This window comes from Martes martes (genome assembly GCF_963455335.1).
Source record: "Martes martes genome assembly, chromosome: 16".
Classification (NCBI taxonomy): Eukaryota; Metazoa; Chordata; class Mammalia; order Carnivora; family Mustelidae; genus Martes; species Martes martes.
In genome coordinates, this window is record NC_137904.1 from 52005598 (window position 1) to 52024183 (window position 18586).

The window sequence follows — 18586 nt, forward strand, 5'->3', positions numbered from 1 at the left end:
TTTTTTTAAACATTTTATTTATTTTAGAATGAGAGAGCACATGCGAATGAGAGAGGGGAGAGGGGCAGAAGGAGAGAAAGAGGGAAAGAATCTTGATGCGGGGCTCAAACTCATGACCCTGAAATCAGGACCTGAGCTGAAATCAAGAATCAGACACTTAACTGACTGAGCCGCCTAGGTGCCCTCGTACTACCTCATCATCATCACCGTCATCATCATCATCATCTTTTTCTTTTTAAAGATTTTATTTATTTGAGAGAGAGAACAAGTGGAGGGGAGAAAGGCAGAGGCAGAGGGAGAGGGAGAAGCAGGCTCCCCACTGAGCAGGGAGTCCAGCATGGGGCCCGACCCGAGGATCCTGAGATCATGACTTGAGCCAAAGCCAGATGCCCAACCAGCTGAGCCACCCAGGCATCCCTGTACAGCATTGTCTTAATCTTTTTTTTTTTTTTTTTAAAGATTTTATGTATTTGATAGAAAAAGCACAAGCAGGGGGAACGGCAGGCAGGGGGAGAGGGAGAAGCAGGCTCCCTGATGATTAGGGATCTCAGTGCGGGGCTCAGTCTTAGGACCCTGAGATCATCACCTGAGCCGAAGGCAGATGCTTAACCCACTGAGCCACCCAGGCGCCCCTGCATCTACTTAATCTATTGTTCCATCAGTGGACACTTTGGTTGCTTCCATATCTTGGTTATTGTAAAGAATGCTGCAATAAACATAGGAGTGCATATATTTTTTCAAATTAGTGTTTTTGTTTTCTTTGGGTAAATAGTAGTGGAATTACTGGATTGTATGGTATTTCTTAATTTTTAAAAAAATGATCTTATTTATTTGTCAGTCAGAGTGCATGTGCATGCGTGCACAAGCAGAGGGAGCGGCATGTAGAAGGAGAAGTGGGCTCCCCACCAAGCAGGGAGCCCAGTGCAGGACTTGATCCCAGGACCTGGGATCATGACCTGAGCTGAAGGCAGTGGCTTAACCAACTGAGCCACCCCGGCGTCCCTATTTCTTAATCTTTTGAGAAATCTCCACACTGTTTCCTACAGTGGCTGCACTGATCTGCATTTCTACCAACAGTGCACAAGGTTTCCTTTTTCTCCACATCCTCATCAACATTTACTATTTTTTGTCTTTTTGATTGTAGCCGTTCTCATAGGTAGGAGGTGGTATTTCACTGCAGTTTTGATTTGCATTTCCGTGATGATTAGTGATGTTGAACATCTTTTCATGTTGCCCATTTTTATGTCTTCTTTGGAAAAATGTCTATTCGGGTCCTCTGCCCATTTTTTATTTATTTTATTTTATTTTTTTTTAAAAAAGATTTTATTTATTTTTTTGTCAGAGAAAGAGAGACAGACAGAATGCACAACCAGGGGGAGAGTCAGGCAGAGGGAGAAGCAGGCTCCCCACTGAGCAGGGAGCCTGATGCAGGTCTCCATCTCAGGACCCTTGGATCATGACCTGAGCTGAAGGCGAATGCTTGACTGAGCCACCCAGGTGTCCCCTCTGCCCATATTTTAATCAAATTGTTTATTTTCTTGGTGTTGAGTTATATAAGTTCTTTTTATATTTTGGGTATCAACCCCTTTTGGGGCATATTATTTGAAAATATCTTCTCCCATTGTAGTTTGCCTTTTTGTTTTGTTGATGGTTTCCCTTGCTGCAAAAGCTTTTTATCTTGGTGTAGTCCCAGTAGTTTATTTTTACTTCTGTTTCCCTTTCTTGAGGAGGCATATCTGGAAAAATGTTGCTAAGGTTAGTGTCAAAGAGATTACTGCCTGTGTTTTCTTCCAAAAGTTTTATGGTTTCAGTTCTTGCATTTAGGTACTTAATCCGTTTTGAGTTTATTTTTGTGTCTGGTGCAAGAAAGTGGTCCAGTTTCATTCTTGTGCATGTAGCTGTCCAGTTTTCCCAACACCATTTATTGAAGAGACCGTGTTTTCCCCATTGTATATTCTTGCCTCCTTTGTTGTAGATTGAAAGTTTTGGGAAAATACTTGGTTAGGCTTAGCTTTTCTTTCTTAAGATTTATTTATTTATTGTATAAATAGAGAGAGAGCGTGGGGAAGTAGGGGCAGAGGGAGAGAATCCTCAATTAAACTCCTCGCTGAGCACAGAGCCTGACTCAGGATTCAATCCCAGGACCCTGAGATCATGATCTGAGCTGAAACCAAGAGTTGTATACCCAACTGACTGAGCCACCAAGTCACCCCAGCTTAGCTTTTCAATGAAAGATTTTAGAGATAACTAAGGACTTGTTGAAGGAAATAATCTACTATAGTGATGTGACTGAAAAGATACAGTTAGACTCAACATTTATTGTATTTAAGGCTTATTTTAAATCGCCTTTCTCATTGCATGTAATTCTTTACAAGTAAAAGGAATTACATTTTAATTTTTGATTGTCTCCTTTTGATAGCCAGAGGCTATCAGACCCTAAGAGAGGCTATTTTGTTGAAATAGTTGAATGAATATTCCTTGAATATTACACATTTCAAGTAAGACATATTACAAAAACTGAAGAATGAGAAGGGATGGAGACCTGACTATAGCAACAGAGGTGAGGTGTTAGGTCCCCTCCTTAGTAACTCCCAGTAGGCAGGAAGGAGCTGTTCAGTTTGGGAATACTTGTGTGCTCACAGTAAGATCTCACAGAGAGTTGGTGGGAAGAGAATTTTTCAGCAAGGCATTGTAACATATTTACAGTGCTCGGAGATTAGATTATATTTTTAGTGTCCTCTCTTTCGGCAAGTTCATTATTTTAGCTAAGGCAAGTTTAATAATACACAAGGCTATACTTTATTTTCTTTCAAGTTTTTTCAAGATATTACAGATAATGACCGACTAGATTGGCAGTATCGCAGTTTAATTTTGTTACATGATGCAATAGCAGGAGAGCTTTTTATCTATAATTGTTGAGTATTTTTTGGTGATAATTCTTCATGTGGGATCCTGTAAGACAAACAGAATTGCATTTTTAGGGCAACAGTTGGCAAAAAGTAAATCAGTACTGATTTTTGTCTAAAAAAGGGAAAGAGAAAAAGAAGAAACATAATTTTGACAAATATTGAGGCCTTCAGACATCAGTATAATGCAGGAACTTTCACAGAATGAAATTTGGCAAATACCTTGTACAAAACCAAAGATCTGCGAAAGGTGTTTGTAACTATGGTGTGATTTAGTACTCTTTAAACATGACACAATTTCCTGATTTTGAAATATTCTTAGATTTTTTTGTTTGTTTGTTTCCCTGAAACATTCTTTAATGCTTGACAACTGTTTTCTTAATAGTGGAATTACTGGGGGCGCCTGGGTGGCTCAGTGGGTTAAAGCCTCTGCCTTTGGCTCAGGTCATGATCCCAGGGTCCTGGGATCAGCCCCCGCGTCGGGCTCTCTGCTCGGTGGGGAGCCTGCTTCCTCCTCTCTCTCTGCCTGCCTCTCTGCCTACTTGTGATCTCTGTCTGTCAAATAAATAAATAAATAAATAAATAAATAAATCTTAAAAAAAAATAGTGGAATTACTGAAAAGGAATTAGAGTATTTCCTTAGCAGTTCTCAATACTGCTATATGATTTTTAGAAGGGGAAGGTAACATGCAGGGAACTTCTGTGACGAGACTGTGCTAGATACTTTACATAATTAACACAATTAATCTTTACCACAGCCTTCCTAGGTAGCTTCTGTCCCTTCCATTTTATAGGGGAGGAAGCAGTCTTAGCCGGAGTAAGTAGTCCAGCCCTTAGTAGGACTATTGTTTCTTCTTCAAAGCATTTTATTATTCGATCCTTGCAACAAATTTATGTGTGTTTCTATTTTACAGATGGCCGCACTGAGGGCCAGAGAGAGAAAGTAAATTGCCAAAGGTCATATTTGAATAGTTTTAGGAATAGTAAGAGCCGAGGGAGATGTGGGCTTACCAGGGAATTTTATAAGATGTTCAAGACATTCTTAATGATACTGTGCTGGGGTTAATCACTTACTGGGATTATCTGGGGACATTGAGTAGATCCGTTATGTGGATGGAGTGAGACAACAGGTTGGCCCAAACTAAAAGTAATTGAATAAAACCGTCTTAAATACAGAGAGACTGCAACTTTCAATTCCGTAATCTGCTTCAATAGGGGATATATACATAAAGATGTTTATTGCACTGTTAGTTTCGATAGTTAAAAATTGGGATCGTTCTGGAGCCAGGGAGTAGTTAAGTAAATTGATGTACATACTTGATGGAACACCATATGGCCAATAAGATGAGAAACGTAAACACTCTGAGAACCATGGAAAAGACTGAATGTGCTGAGGGAAAATAAAGCAGAATACAAACTATTACATTTATATCAGTTACAGTCATGTAAAAATTACACAAATATTGATAAAAATTGGAAGCGAAAATGAGTAAGTGAAGACAGTCTGTTTAGTTGAGTGATGAACTTACAGGGAATTTTTAGGTAGAATTTTATTAGTGTTCTTGTAATATTATTTGTGTAATGGAAAAATTGAACAACATAACAAAAGGATGTGTTCAGTACAACCAAAATAAATACATTATGAACAGACCCAGTGGACTTTAAAAATGCGGTATATTTTACTGATATTTAAACATCTTCTTAGAAATAATTAGAAAAAAACGGGGGGGCGCCTGGGTGGCTCAGTGGGTTAAAGCCTCTGCCTTTGGCTCAGGTCATGATCTCAGGGTCCTGGATCTCTGCTCAGCGGGGAGCCTGCTTCCCTCTCTCTCTCCCTGCCTGCCTCTCTGCCTACTTGTGATCACTGTCTGTCAAATAAATAAATAAAATCTTAAAAAAAAAAAGGAATTTCCAAAATGTTTTCTTTCAGCAAGTTACTTTCTTGCAAAGGAAGCTAAAGTGTGTTCAAACTAAAAATAGAATCTTGGACTTAGCAGTGAAGAGGAAGATACAGATTGTTTTACTAGTTGAGCCATTAGCAGTTGCTGTGAGAAATCATCTCAAATGACATGGCATAAAAATGAGGATATTCTGTGTTGTTAGAAATGTGTGCTCCTGTGATTGTATTAAATCTGCAAACACATGCAGACAATTAGGTCAGCATTTTCTGTGGCCGTGTGACAATTAGGTTCTTAGTTAATCTTGCTGGTTTTGATAAAAGCTAATTCTTAGCTGCTTAGGAATACCACATGTGGAGATTTGCAGTTTTTTTTTTTTTAAGATTTTATTTTTATTTATTTGTCAGAGAGAGTGAGCACAGGCAGACAGAGAGGCAGGCAGAAGCAGAGGGAGAAGCAGGCTCCCTGCTGAGCAAGGAGCCCGATGTGGGACTCGATCCCAGGACTCTGGGATCATGGCCTGAGCCGAAGGCAGCTGCTTAACCAACTGAGCCACCCAGGCGTCCCGAGATTTGCAGTTTTTATTCTTACGCATTTTAATGGCACTGGATCTCTTGTGTCACTGTTAAAAATGTGGAAACCTTATTCAGAAAATATCGGCGTTTTCATGGCCCTCATTTACCCAGGAATTACAGGCTGAATCGTATTTTTCACTGGAGAGAGAGGTTTTTTAAAAAGATTTTATTTATTTATTTGACACACAGAGATCACAAGTAGGCAGAGAGGCGGGCAGAGAAAGAGAGGGGGAAGCAGGCTCCCTGCTGAGCAGAGAACCTGATGCGGGGCTTGATCCCAGGACTCTGGGATGCGGGGCTCGATCCCAGGACTCTGGGATTATGACCCGAGCCGAAGGCAAAGGCTTAACCCACTGAGCCACTCAGGCACCCCATGGAGAGAGAGGTTTAAGATGAACTCTTGTTCCTGTGACTTTGATGTGATCCTACCTGGCTATAGGCTGTAGTGGGTTAGATATGTGGATTGACCCATGTTTCTTCTTGTCTTCACGCATATCTTGGACAGAACTGAAACGTCACAGCTTTCTACCAGTATTTCAAGTTCATTCTTTTTTTTTTTTTTTAAGATTTATTTATTTATTTATTTATTTGAGAGTGAGAGAGTGAGAGAGAGCATGAGAGGGGAGAAGGTCAGAGGGAGAAGCAAGCTTCCCATGGCGCTGGGAACCCGATGTGGGACTCAATCCCGGGACTCCAGGATCATGACCCGAGCCAAAGGCAGTCGCTTAACCAACTGAGCCACCCAGGCGCCCCAAGAATTCATCTTTGTGATAGTGTGCTAATGTTATAATCAAGACAAAAATGTGCATTGAATGTTACATGGTTGATGCTGGCTATTCTTTCCTAACAGTGCTGGGAGAAGGCCTGGCCAAGGGAGATGGGGCCTTTCAGGCAGCGCTCTGTTGTATGCAGCTGAAAGGAAAGCTTCAACTGGTATCCAGCATTCTTGCCAAGTCACTGACAGGAGAGTCCCTGGTACGTTGACGAGCTCTAATTCTGAATGTGTGAAAATGGATTCATTCACGTGACTCCTTAAGCATATTGTGGGGGAGAAGTAATTAAGTTTGCATTTTTTCTCTTGCTTCCTCCTATTAGAAATCAAAAGTCATGAGTATCTTCAGATACTCATTTCTCTTCAACAAACTGATGTTTAATCATTGGGTTCTTATGGTTTGTGATAATATATATATAAGAATAGCACGTACTTTTTAAAGCTTTGAAAGTATAGGATAACTAAATGATTTTCTTTAAAGATGTCATTTTATTAGAAGCTGGGAATATTTTGGGGTTTTAATTAATTAATGATTTTTTTTGGTGAGTAAAGCAATAGAAGTTTATTAAGTGACGATACAGAAAAAGCTCTCAAGAGTGAGAAGAGTCCCAGCATGGTCGCCCTATTTATTTATTTAAAAAAGATTTTATTTATTTATTTGACAGAGAGATAGAGAGCACAAGCAGGCAGAGAGGCAGGTAGAGGATGAGGAAGAGCAGGCTCTTCGATGAGCAGGGAGCCCGATGTAGGGCTCGATCCTAGGACCCTAGGGTAACCACCTGAGCCGAAGGCAGCCGCTTAACGGACTGAGCCACCCAGGTGCCTCTGATTGCTCTATTTAATTGATTTTATAAGCAACCTCTAGACCCAGTGTGGCACTTGAACTCAACAATCCTGAGATCAAGAGTTGTGTGCTCTACCAACTGCGCCAGCCAGGTGCACTCCTTATTTTGGGCTTGCTTTATTTATTTATTTATTTATTTATTTATTTATTTATTTGAGAAAGAGAGAGAGGGAGAGAATGGGAGAAAGCGGGGTGGGGGGGTGGGGAGGAGCAGAAAGAGAAGCAGACTCCACGCTGAGCAGGTATCCTAACGTGGGGCTCGATCTCAGGACCCTGGGATCGTGACCTGAGCTGAAGGCAGACACTTAACTGACTGCGCCACCCAGGCGCACCTATAGTTTTGGGTTTTATTTATTTATTTAGTTTTTTTTTTCTAATTTTTAAAGATTTTATTTATTTATTTGACAGAGAGACAAATCACAAGTAGACAGAGAGGCAGAGAGAAAGAGAGGGGGAAGCGGGCTCCCTGCTGAGCAGAGAGCCCAATTCGGGGCTTGATCCCGGGACTCTGAGATCATGACCTGAGCTGAAGGCAGTGGCTTAACCTACTGAGCCACCCTGGTGCCCCTAGTTTTGAGTTTTAAAATGCTCCTGTGGACTGAGCATTTTCATCATACAGTATGATTGTATAGGGTTCTTTCAACTGTAAGGGTTTCTTACAGTTGTTCTTACACCATACAATCAACAGATTGTATAGTGTTCTTACAATTTCTTTTTTTTTTTTTTTTTTTTTTTAAAGATTTATTTATTTATTTGTCAGAGAGAGAGAGAGAGGAGTGAGAGTGAGCACAAGCAGACAGAGTGGCAGGCAGAGGGAGAAGCAGGCTCCCTGCCGAGCAAGGAGCCCGATGTGGGACTCGATCCCAGGACACTGGGATCATGACCTGAGCCGAAGGCAGCTGCCTAACCAACTGAGCCACCCAGGCGTCCCCCTGTGTTCTTACAATTTCTTAAAATTTATTTTTCGCTTTGCATATCTGATCTTGCTCTTCAGTGACACCTTTTGTGAATATTTTATTGAATTGATTTTAAACTCTTATACAAGGTGAATAAAGTGTTTTAGGCCACTCTGTATATTTTGTTCTGTTAGCTTTTTAAACTTTTCTTACAGATAGATTAGCTTTATTATCACCATTAATGATAGTGGGATGGGCGAGGATGGGAGGACAGCATTGTCTTTTTACAGATAAACCTTAGAAACAGTGGAGGAATTGAGTTATGCCCCTTAGAACTAATACACTAACTGGGTTTTTCGTTTTTCATCCACCCTTTTCAGAATGGGATGGTAACAAAAGATTTGACAAGACTAAAAACACTTCTCACAGAAACAGAGGTAAGACTATTTCAGTGGATCTCTTTGGAAAGAGTTTAACTCAATCTGGCTATAGTAAGTGTTCTGTATTAAAACTGGAAAATCTTGTGGCATCAGCCAAGAAAGCAAGGCTGTTACGGCGGGGTAGTGGAATTTCCTGGCCTTCTTTTCCATCGTGGTCCCATCCCAGGAACTTTGCTTCTTCTCATGTATCCCCTGCACCCCAGGTCTTCTGTTCCTAATTCTTTTTAGTGGTCTCTGGCCAACAAGTGGAAAGATGATTGGGAAATTTTAGTGTTTAACTACATCTGGCTGTTAGAAAATACTGTCATTAAAACTGAGATAACCCTCAAGCCTTCTTTTTAAAGCAACTAAAGAGGTCTGTGATCGAAGGGCCATTTTTAGGGAATGGAGTTTAGGAGATGGAAATAATGTGTATCAGGGTAACTGGGGAACAGAAACGTGCTCTGGTGAAGCACTTGAAGGGCACGTAGAAGGCCGGGGGACAGCAGTGGCATGGAACAGGCCCAAAGCTTTGTAAGTTTCAAATTTCTATTCCTCATAGAGGCATTTAAAGTATTTTTATTTAGATGTCACTTTTTATTTCATTTATTTATTCATTTATAAAAAGATTTTATTTATTTATTTGACACAGAGAGACACAGTGAGAGGGAACACAGCCAGGGTGAGTGAGAGAGGGAGAAGCAGGCTTCCCCCTGAGCAGGGAGCCCGACACAGGGCTTGATCCCAAGGACCCTGGGATCATGACCTGAGCCAAAGGCAGAGGCTTAATGACAGAGCCCCCCAGGTGCCCATAGATTGTACTTTTTAAAAACAGCCATTTTTGTCAACTTTTATTATAAATGGAAGCCATGTAAAGTGATTGGTTTCTTTCTTTCTTTTTTTCTTTTTCTTTTCTTTCTTTCCTTTTTTTTTTTGAGAGAGTGCCGGAGGGGGTGGGAGGAAGGGCAGAGAGAGAGAGGGAGAGAGAGGATCTTTTTTTTTTTTCAAGATTTTGTTTATTTATTTGACAGAGATCACAAGTAGGCAGAGAGGCAGGCAGGGCGGGGGGAAGCAGGCTCCCCTCCGAGTAGAGAGCCCGATGCGGGGCTCGATCCCAGGACCCGAGATCCTGAGCCGAAGGCAGAGGCTTTAATCCACTGAGCCATCCAGGTGCCCCGAGAATCTTTTTCTTTTAAGATTTATTTATTTATTTATTCGAGGGAGTTGGTGCATGCATGAGTATACGGGGAAGGGCAGAGGGAAAGAATCTTCAAGTAGCCTCCCTGCTGAGTGCAGAGCTGGACTCGGGGCTTGATCTTACAGCCCTGAGATCATGACCTGAGCCAAAACCAAGAGCCAGATGCCAGGTGCCTCTGATTGGCTTACTTATTAAGGAAACTGGCACCTACTATGTGTTAGGTCCTATGTGCGGTGCTGGGAATACAGCACTGACCAAGACACCCATAGTTTGGGAGGTCAAAGTCTTGGGGAAGAGATAGATAACAAATAAATTGGACAGCTATAGGTGTAATGGACATTGAGTAAAGTTGGTATGAGGGGACAAAAATAAGCTTTCTGTGATGGAAACTATAACTGGATTGGGTGGTCAGAGGCTGAGATAACTAAGCAAAGAACTGAGGGGTAAGAAGGTGCCAGTCCCGTAGTGAGTGAGAGGGAGGATGCTCCACGTGGGTGCAGAGAAAGAACAGAGGCCCAGGTGTAAACTGTGACCTCCTGTGGATTGCTTTCCCGTTCTAAATCTAATAATATGTTTCACATACTGACAAACATTAAGCAAAGAAGACAGTCATCATGAATTGCATGAGCTGGATAAAGATACTGTTTGTTTTGCTGCAATTATAGAGGCTTTAAACAAATGTTATTTTCTTTGTCTTACTATAAATTGAGTATCAGTAAGCTCTAATTAACTTCAGAGCCATTTCCTTTCTTGTAGATATGCAATCTTTTTAATTTCTAAGGCTTAAAGGAAGACTGGTAAATTTAGATTTTCAACATGGAATGTAAAATAAGATGACTTCATTTTATTAAAATTTTTGGCTGGCTTCTTTTTTATTGCCTTAATTGAATTATCAGCTTTACATCTGATAATCATACACAGAGATATATATTATGTATTTATATACAAATTTTAATTTTTAATTATTTATAATGCTCTCACATGTAAGGCCTCAAGTATCACTTGACTCCTATTTTATGACTGTACTTTTGGGAGAAGTGACTTAAGTTTTGTTTATAGTTAACTTTTTTCTGTAACCAGTGTAGTATTTTTTTGGCTAATGAACTCATATTATTAAAAAAAATCCATTTAGAAAAAGCTAACGAACAATGAAAGCCTTATTACTGTACATGACGTATTAAAAAATTTAGAAACAATTTGTTTTAAAGATTGAACTGAACTGGTGTTTAAGTGCTAGGGGATAAGGATAAAGACATGAACTCAAGACTGACTAATGGAAACAAAACTCGAATATAAAGATTTAAAATATCAAATCAATAGATCTGATGTTAATCTATAGACATTCTAGCAATATGAAATTTGGCCGCTTTTCGTGAAGGTGTCAATACAAACTAAAGATCGATCATAAACTAATCGATACTGCCTTTCTGTCTTGGGGTCTGAACATATAAAAAGGTGTTTAAAAAAAAAACCCAAAACACAATACTTTGGAACCTAAAAGCCACGGTGGCTAAATCCTAAGCCCGGGCCAAGCTTCTCATTCTTATGAGCCCTTGTGGGGCAGATGCGCTATTCTCCAAACCCCACCAGCCTGAGAGCTGCGGTGTCAGCACAGGCACACCCGCTCGCTTGTACATCATTGCAGATGTTGACCCATGAAGCATGCCATGTCGTCTTCCCTTCTACCTGTTCTAAATGCTTTCAGCTTTGTCCTAGGACTGAAATATTTTATTCCTATTTTTTTCTTGCATATCGGGTAAATTTATTTTGATAAGATTTTAAGACTTTTTTAAAAGTTTATTTATTTATGAAATCTCTGCCCCTAACGTGGGGCTCAAACTCACAACCCCAAGATTGAGAGCCGCATACTCCCATCCACTGAGCCAGCCAGATGCCCCTATTTTTATAAATTTTTAGAGGAGGTACTTTAAATTCACATATGAAACAAGCTTTTAGCTTTTATATTTATAAATTTGATGAAGATGAAATGTAACTTTTTAAAAGATTTATTTATTAGAGAGAGTGAGGAGAGGGGTAGAGGGAGAAGGAGAGAAAAACTTAAGAAGGAGACTCCATGCTGAGCAGGGAGCCTGATGTGGGACTCAGTCTCACGACCCTGAGATCACGACCTGAGCTGAATGTAAGAGTTGAGCGCTTAACTGACTGCCACCCAGGCGCCCCTGAGATCATATTTTAAAGGCTGGTGTGGGACCTATGGCACTTACACCTTGCTTGTAGAATTTAAAGAGATTTTTAAAAAATGTATCTTTTTTGTGAGCATAGCACTCTGGTAATGTAAACAATTACTCTTGATTTAGCTTAAGTATTCTTTTTTTTTTTTTTAAGATTTTTATTTATTTATTTGACAGACAGAGATCACAAGCAGGCAGAGAGGCAGGCAGAGAGAGAGAGGGGGAAGCAGGCTCCCCTCTGAGCAGAGAGCCTGATGCGGGACTTGATCCCAGGACCCTGAGATCATGACCTGAGCTGAAGGCAGAGGCTTTAACCCACTGAGCCACCCAGGCGCCCCTAGCTTATGTATTCTTTTTTTTTTTTTTTTAAGATTTTATTTATTCATTTGTCAGAGAGAGTGAGCACAGGCAGACAGAGAGGCAGGCAGAGGCAGAGGGAGAAGCAGGCTCCCCGCTGAGCAAGGAGCCCGATGCGGTGTTCGATCCCAAGACCCTGGGATCATGACCTGAGCCGAAGGCAGCTGCTTAACCAACTGAGCTACCCAGGTGTCCCTAGCTTATGTATTCTTATAGTCAGTCCTCATTTTCCAGAAAGAATGGGTTGTCTTGAAACATTTGTAGTAAGTAGTTGGAGAATCAGGAGGCATCTTCCTATAGAAACAGTATTAATGGTGATTTAGTTCCAGCTCAACCTGAAAAGTCCATTTTAATTAATGATGTATGAATTATAATGATATTATTGTTTCAGTTATACCCAATTAGCATTTAGACATTATCTGTACAGTATAGACATTCCAAATTTCATGTTGGGATACTATATTCTCTGATTCAGTTCCACGTTTACTGAGCTCCTGTGCTGTTCAAAGTTCTCTGGGTTTTGGGAAGCTGAGATATCTGTGAAAAACAATCTGGTGGGCCAGTTGGAGATGCACAGAGCTACTGTACCCATGGGGCAGGCTGCCTGTGGTCAGTAAGTGTGGCAGTGGAAGTATAAGCAGGGAGAAGAGAGATTAACAGTCTGTGGGGAGACCAGGAAGGCAGATTAAAGGATAGGGGTGCTAGGTAAAGACCCAGAGGTGACTTGGTACAGGGTAGCATGGTAGTCATTTGGTTCAGTCATTTGGTTCTCATCTCTCAGATGAGAGCCTTGGCCAGGATAGTGGCAGTGGGAGTAAAGAGTATGAGACAGAGATGAGGGACATTCTAGACCTCGTTGGGCAAGATTTAGAGAATACTCAGGAGTAGGACAGAAGAGGGAGAGTTCAAGATGGCTTTCAGAATTTTAGTCTTGCTCCCTTTGGGAGTATTAACGCGAGATAAGGAGCATGAGAAGGACAATGAGATTTGGGATAAAGATGACGAATTTAATTTTGGACACATTTGTTTGAAGTGCATGGATGATCATCTGTCCATCCACCATCCCATCCTGGATGCATTTACTGGGCACCCATTATGTGCCTGGTCCTCTGTGAGCTGTGGGAATGTAGAAAGGGAGTCAGGCTGTTGGCAGTGGATCTGTGCATGGCTGACAGTGATCCTGTGTATAAAATGCTGTCGGGTGTTAAGAAAAGTAAGAAAAAGTGCTGTGGCTGGCACTCAGTTGAAATGGGAGGTGTAGAGTTTCGAGTAAAATTAGAGCCAAAGGAGTAGATTGGGGATTTATGTGCACCAAGGGGACTTGAGTCAAGAAAACCAGGGAGTCAGAGTGAGCGGGTCCTCAGCTCCATCATGGGAGAAGGGCTTATCCCAGAGCGAGGGGGACCTGGCAGGATGTGCTCCAGGCCCCACAGTGGTGGCGTTGCACTCAGTGCAGGAGAAAGGCACCTCTCTAGCTGGTCATTCTCTAGATGTTAGGAAGAGGAGAGTGAAATGAATAAATGAATGGAGGCACTACTCTGTGAACTTTATCGTTTACTACCAGGTAATTTTTATATAAGGAATCTCTATCCGTTTCCTTAATGAAGGCCACATAAGTACCTGTTTTCTGTATTTAAACATACTTTAACATAGAGCAGAGATGGATGCAAAAAATACTGTTTACAATACTAATGTGTATTAAAATTTCTAAGTATTCAAGCTCAGCCTTAAAAAAAAATGTTGAAAACATCCAAGTTTAATTCAACATCAACTGGTTATTTCTTATTATAAAAACATTTTCATTTGGAAAATTTCAGACAGCCACTAGTAACGTCCTGTCTGGATATCACGTGGAAGACTTGGAAGGGGGTAAGTACCACATTCTCTGTTACTTCTGCTAGCTGTAATTGCTGGCATTGCTTTGTCATTGATTATTGGGAGGACATTTACTGAGTTACAGTACATGTAAGTGGAGGTTTGGAGAGAACGTACAAATTTAATTTCAAGAAGTAGGTGTAGATGAAAGCATTTTTTTCCCACTGGCCCCTTCTCCTAGCATAATGGAGTCAGGGAGGTGGGAAGTATCCTTTTTCTGCTTCCATGTAGCTCTTAGTGTAAGTAAACCTCATTGTTAGCAATGTCAAGTTGCTACATTCTGCATGTAGTGGGGAGTCTTTATCTTGTTCTGTCCCAGGCTAGTCCGATTACTACTTTTTGGAAGTCCTGATCTGTAAGCTAAGTTGTTCCTGCCACAGTTAAAATCCATGATCTCCTCTTCTCTTGCCAGAGGAAAGGGAAGAGGGACCAACATTCATTGAGTGCTTGCTTGCTGGATACTGAGTACCGTGGTAGCAGCTTTCACAAAAACATATGTTGGCTTCTCCATCTTTTTGATAAGTGATGAAACTGGTGTTTATTAAGGTTCAGTAGTTTTTCCAGTCACACAGCTGGAAAGGGATGAGACATGGCTTTAAACTCATGCTGGCTGAATATCTTTTTTTGGGGTGGGGGTGGGGGTGGTAGCACATGATTTATGAGGAAATAGAGAATGGCTGTGAGGTCCTTGAAAACTTGGTGCTGCTCAACCTTTGTTGCTCTAGCCTTTTCTTTCTTAAGCCTTATTTTCTTTGGTTTATTTGGAACTTTTACCTAAACGAATCAAAGCTCATTGTATTCAGAAGTAAACAAATGTTATTTTTTTTTAGCTCTTATGTCAGAATTCAGTGTTTTGAACTTTATGTCAATTGTAAAAAAGGATTGATTACTTGTTACAATGACACCTTGCAGACAAATCCTAAGGAACATGGGTAATAATGTGGAACTTTTCACTCAATATGCAGTATTGAATTTGTTCTACCTAATTTCCTTCCAGGTTATGATAATTTCCTCATTCCTGAAATAATTCTAATAGAGACACATTTTATACTTAAGAAATGACAAGCATGCCAGCATTTCCCCCTTTAGTTGTTAGGGAAGAGACTACATTGGAAATATATCCACCAGTTGCTAGGATAGAGTCAGGGTCATCGACCCGATTTAGCTGCTGGGTAACTACTTCAGGGATGTCTGAGTTTCCTGTGGTTAATTGAATTTAACTCATTTGATTGGTAGATTACTTTTTTGATAGAGGCAAGTATGTCATGTCCTTTTTACATCATCTAGGATGATGTGTGTGGAGGGTTTATAGTATTTCTTACACATTAAAATATCAGAATTATTAGCAAGCCTCAAATGATAAGACTATATCCTGATTACTCTCTAGGATCTTGTAATGGTTGGCATTTCCGCCCACCACCTAGGGGAATCACAAGCAGCGAGGAATATACTTTGTGTAAAAGGTAACGTGAATTTTTTTTTTAAACCAATGACATGTCTTTATTCAAAGGATAGATAATTTTCCTTCACTTTCTGAAGAGTACTAATTCCAAGTTAAAGAAGATAATCTGTGAAGGAAGAAGTATAATGAATGATTGAGTAAAATGGTTTACTTTCAACTTGAAACAGGAGACATAATTAATGGTCATTATCATTAAATAAAAGTCAAGGCCATATCAGTGAGCCTTCTTTTAATTACAAACAACAGTGATCTAAATTGGGATTGTTAAGACTTTGTGTAGAAGTCTTTTATAATACCAGTTGAATTATTATGACTGAATTTAATTCTGGTCTCTTTTTTATGTGAAATGTACCTCTAACTTATAGTGATTGAATTGAAATTATATAACTTGAAGTCGAGCATAAAATAGATGAAGAAATGTTAAATTATTTTAATAACTTTTCTAAAAAAAGAAAATCTATTACCTTCATGTTGTCCTTATATATAATTTATGAGCAATTTCTATTTGAAGGGCTAACCTTTCAAAATTCAATCTTTGTTAAGCTGGAAAGAATTATTAAAGTCACATTGTCAAAGGTGCACTCCAGTTCTTTCTATAAGAAGTAGTAGTGAGGGATTTTAGATATAAATTCTCATTACTATAGGTTGTTTTTGATAATGAGGAAATTGCATATATAGTTTTGATGATTGAGTAGTCAAGATCAGATATGATTTTATAGTAGAAATAAAGAAACTAAGTAGTAAATTTCAAAAATCCTGGTGGCATGATGTTGTAGTAGAGATAGAACAGAGTCCTATGCAGAGGAAATGTGAGAACATTTACAGGCCAGTAAGAATATCAAACCTTTAGTATTTAAAGAAATAAAACAAAGCAATAGAAAAACAAAGAAATATTGGACTCATTAAGACGCACTTAAGAGAAACAAATACGTGATTTTTTGAATGTGTCTTAGAAAGCATAAGAGAACTTAATAAGTAGTATAATTTAAGTTCCAGTACTTTGTATCATTAAGAAAAGCTTTAAATACAGTCATATTTTCAAATAGGATGAACCATTTGATAATTTACATTGTGCTGTGGTTCGTTTTATATTTCTTACTGACCATATTTTTTCAGTTAAAAAATACATAAAATATAATACTTCTCATCTCTATTTTGCTACTTATAGTTTAATTTTCATTTTTTCTTTCAGAAGATCTTTAATTTTTTGATGTTTCAGTTGTTTAAAAACTGGCTAAACCCATAATTTTGTAGGACATTTAAAACTTAAAAAAATGAACAAAGTTTTGCATTTTTATCTGTTTTGACCACTGAATTTTCAGTGAATATTCTGAGTCATAAATACTGAGAAACCATTAACTCTGTCCTTTAATATGAACATTTAGGAATTTACCATTGAAAAATTTAATCTGACTATTAAATTAATTGATTCTAATATAGAACTTTTATTCTTAATTTATTTAAAACTTCAAGGAAATGGATATAGTCCAGTATTTTCAATGAAATGTAGGCGATAGTAATACAGAAAAGAGTAAAGGCATTACATTTGAAGGTGAAAAGTAGAAGTCTTAAGATGATAATTTAATGCCATAGTTACTTTTTTTTTTTTCAGAATGAAATTCTAGGGTGTAGAGAATTGTCTTTAGGTGATACCATTTTGAGAAGTAGGGCACACCTGTGTTTGATGCATTGTTCCACTTGATGTCAGTGTTGCTTTAGGAAAATTCTGCTCTAAGACGAATTGTCCAGATAGAGTTGTTACATCATGAAGGAGGAAGCTACCTTTTCGATGCCGGTTTTGTGGGCGAGGGGTGGTTATGATTGATTATGCTTTGCTTTAGCATCCCCATATTCCAAAAAAAGAAGTCGCTGAGTATGGAAAGTTGCTGTAGTGATTAACTGTTATAAATGTTCTTGAAACCTCTTCTTCCTCCTCTGTGCAAGTCAGTGTGATAAATATGGCCTTTCAGGAGGTGAAGTTTTGTTTTTGTTATTGAAGAGTCGGAGGGCAAATGCTGGAAGTTTATCTTTTAAATGGTCCAACAAAGTATATGATAAAACAGTCTTTCCTATTCTACTTAGATTTTTAGAGCAAGGAATCTGTAGGTATGGTGCGCAGTGTACTTCAGCACATTCCCAGGAAGAACTAGCAGAATGGCAGAAAAGATATGCTTCACGCTTGATAAAATTGAAACAGCAAAATGAGAATAAACAGCTCTCAGGCAGTTACATGGAAACCTTGATAGAAAAGTGGATGAATTCATTATCTCCTGAGAAAGTGGTGAGGAAAATAAACTGCATTTTTTTTTTGTTTGTTTGTTTTAAACAATGACCTTGTTTGAGTCTTGACTTTATTTTGTGCTATTTTGGTTTATTTCCTTATCCTCTGTATGAAGAACTTGATTCTTGATAAAGTGTTTTGTAGCAAAAGTAGACCCTTTTGCTAAAATAAAGAGCAGAACTAAGCCATTTGTTTGTGGAGATTTGCAGGTATTACGTTAATCTTCGTTCAGGGAGTGTTTACTGCCATTTTGTTGTTATTAATTTTCTTATGTCTTGTCTAAGCTTTGTTGTATTTTGTTCTTATAAAATTAATGTATAAAAAGCATCTTACTTTGTAAACAGTTCCATGAACATCTTTACGGTTGATAGTTATTTACCATGCCAAAAGTTTTTGTTTGTGCTTTTGGGACTAAAAATATAACATTAATTGCTCTCTATTTTCAGCTTAGTGAATGTATAGAAGGAGTAAAAGTAGAGCATAATCCTGATCTGTCGGTTACTGTCAACACCAAAAAGTCTCACCAGACATGGACCTTTGCTCTTACTTGTAAGGTATGAATTTTGTGCTAATTAGAGAATGTAATTTTTTTTTCGATTTTCTTAAGGCTTTTTGTGACCTTTAAGTCTCTGTTAGAGCACTGAAAATGTTTTAATCTAAGTACATCTTAAGTAGGTTCTGTATTGTGCTAAAGTATATTTCTGTACTTTGTTCATTAAAGGTATAATATTTTTAGGTTTTGCGATAAAAATCTTTATAGATATATAGATGTTTGCTAATTTACTAATTTGATAAATTGGTCTTTGATATATTGTCTTCCAAAGTCGGAACATAGGATGGGGTTCATGGCTTATAATTAACTATTTACAAATTGAATTGTTTAATCTGGCAGTTCTAAGATATTTAAACAG

General features: G+C 38.9%; 1 protein-coding gene across 2 annotated transcripts in view; it reads left to right on the forward strand.

Moving 5' to 3' along the window:
- Positions 1-18586, forward strand: part of HELZ (helicase with zinc finger) — a 157532-nt gene that overhangs the window by 35808 nt on the left and 103138 nt on the right. For both annotated transcript variants that reach the window (XM_080826445.1, XM_080826446.1), the window contains exons 7-12: positions 6230-6354; positions 8272-8328; positions 13875-13926; positions 15320-15395; positions 17477-17675; positions 18122-18229. In XM_080826445.1, coding sequence (XP_080682571.1) covers positions 6230-6354; positions 8272-8328; positions 13875-13926; positions 15320-15395; positions 17477-17675; positions 18122-18229 — 617 coding nt within the window. The remainder of the gene's footprint in view (positions 1-6229; positions 6355-8271; positions 8329-13874; positions 13927-15319; positions 15396-17476; positions 17676-18121; positions 18230-18586) is intronic.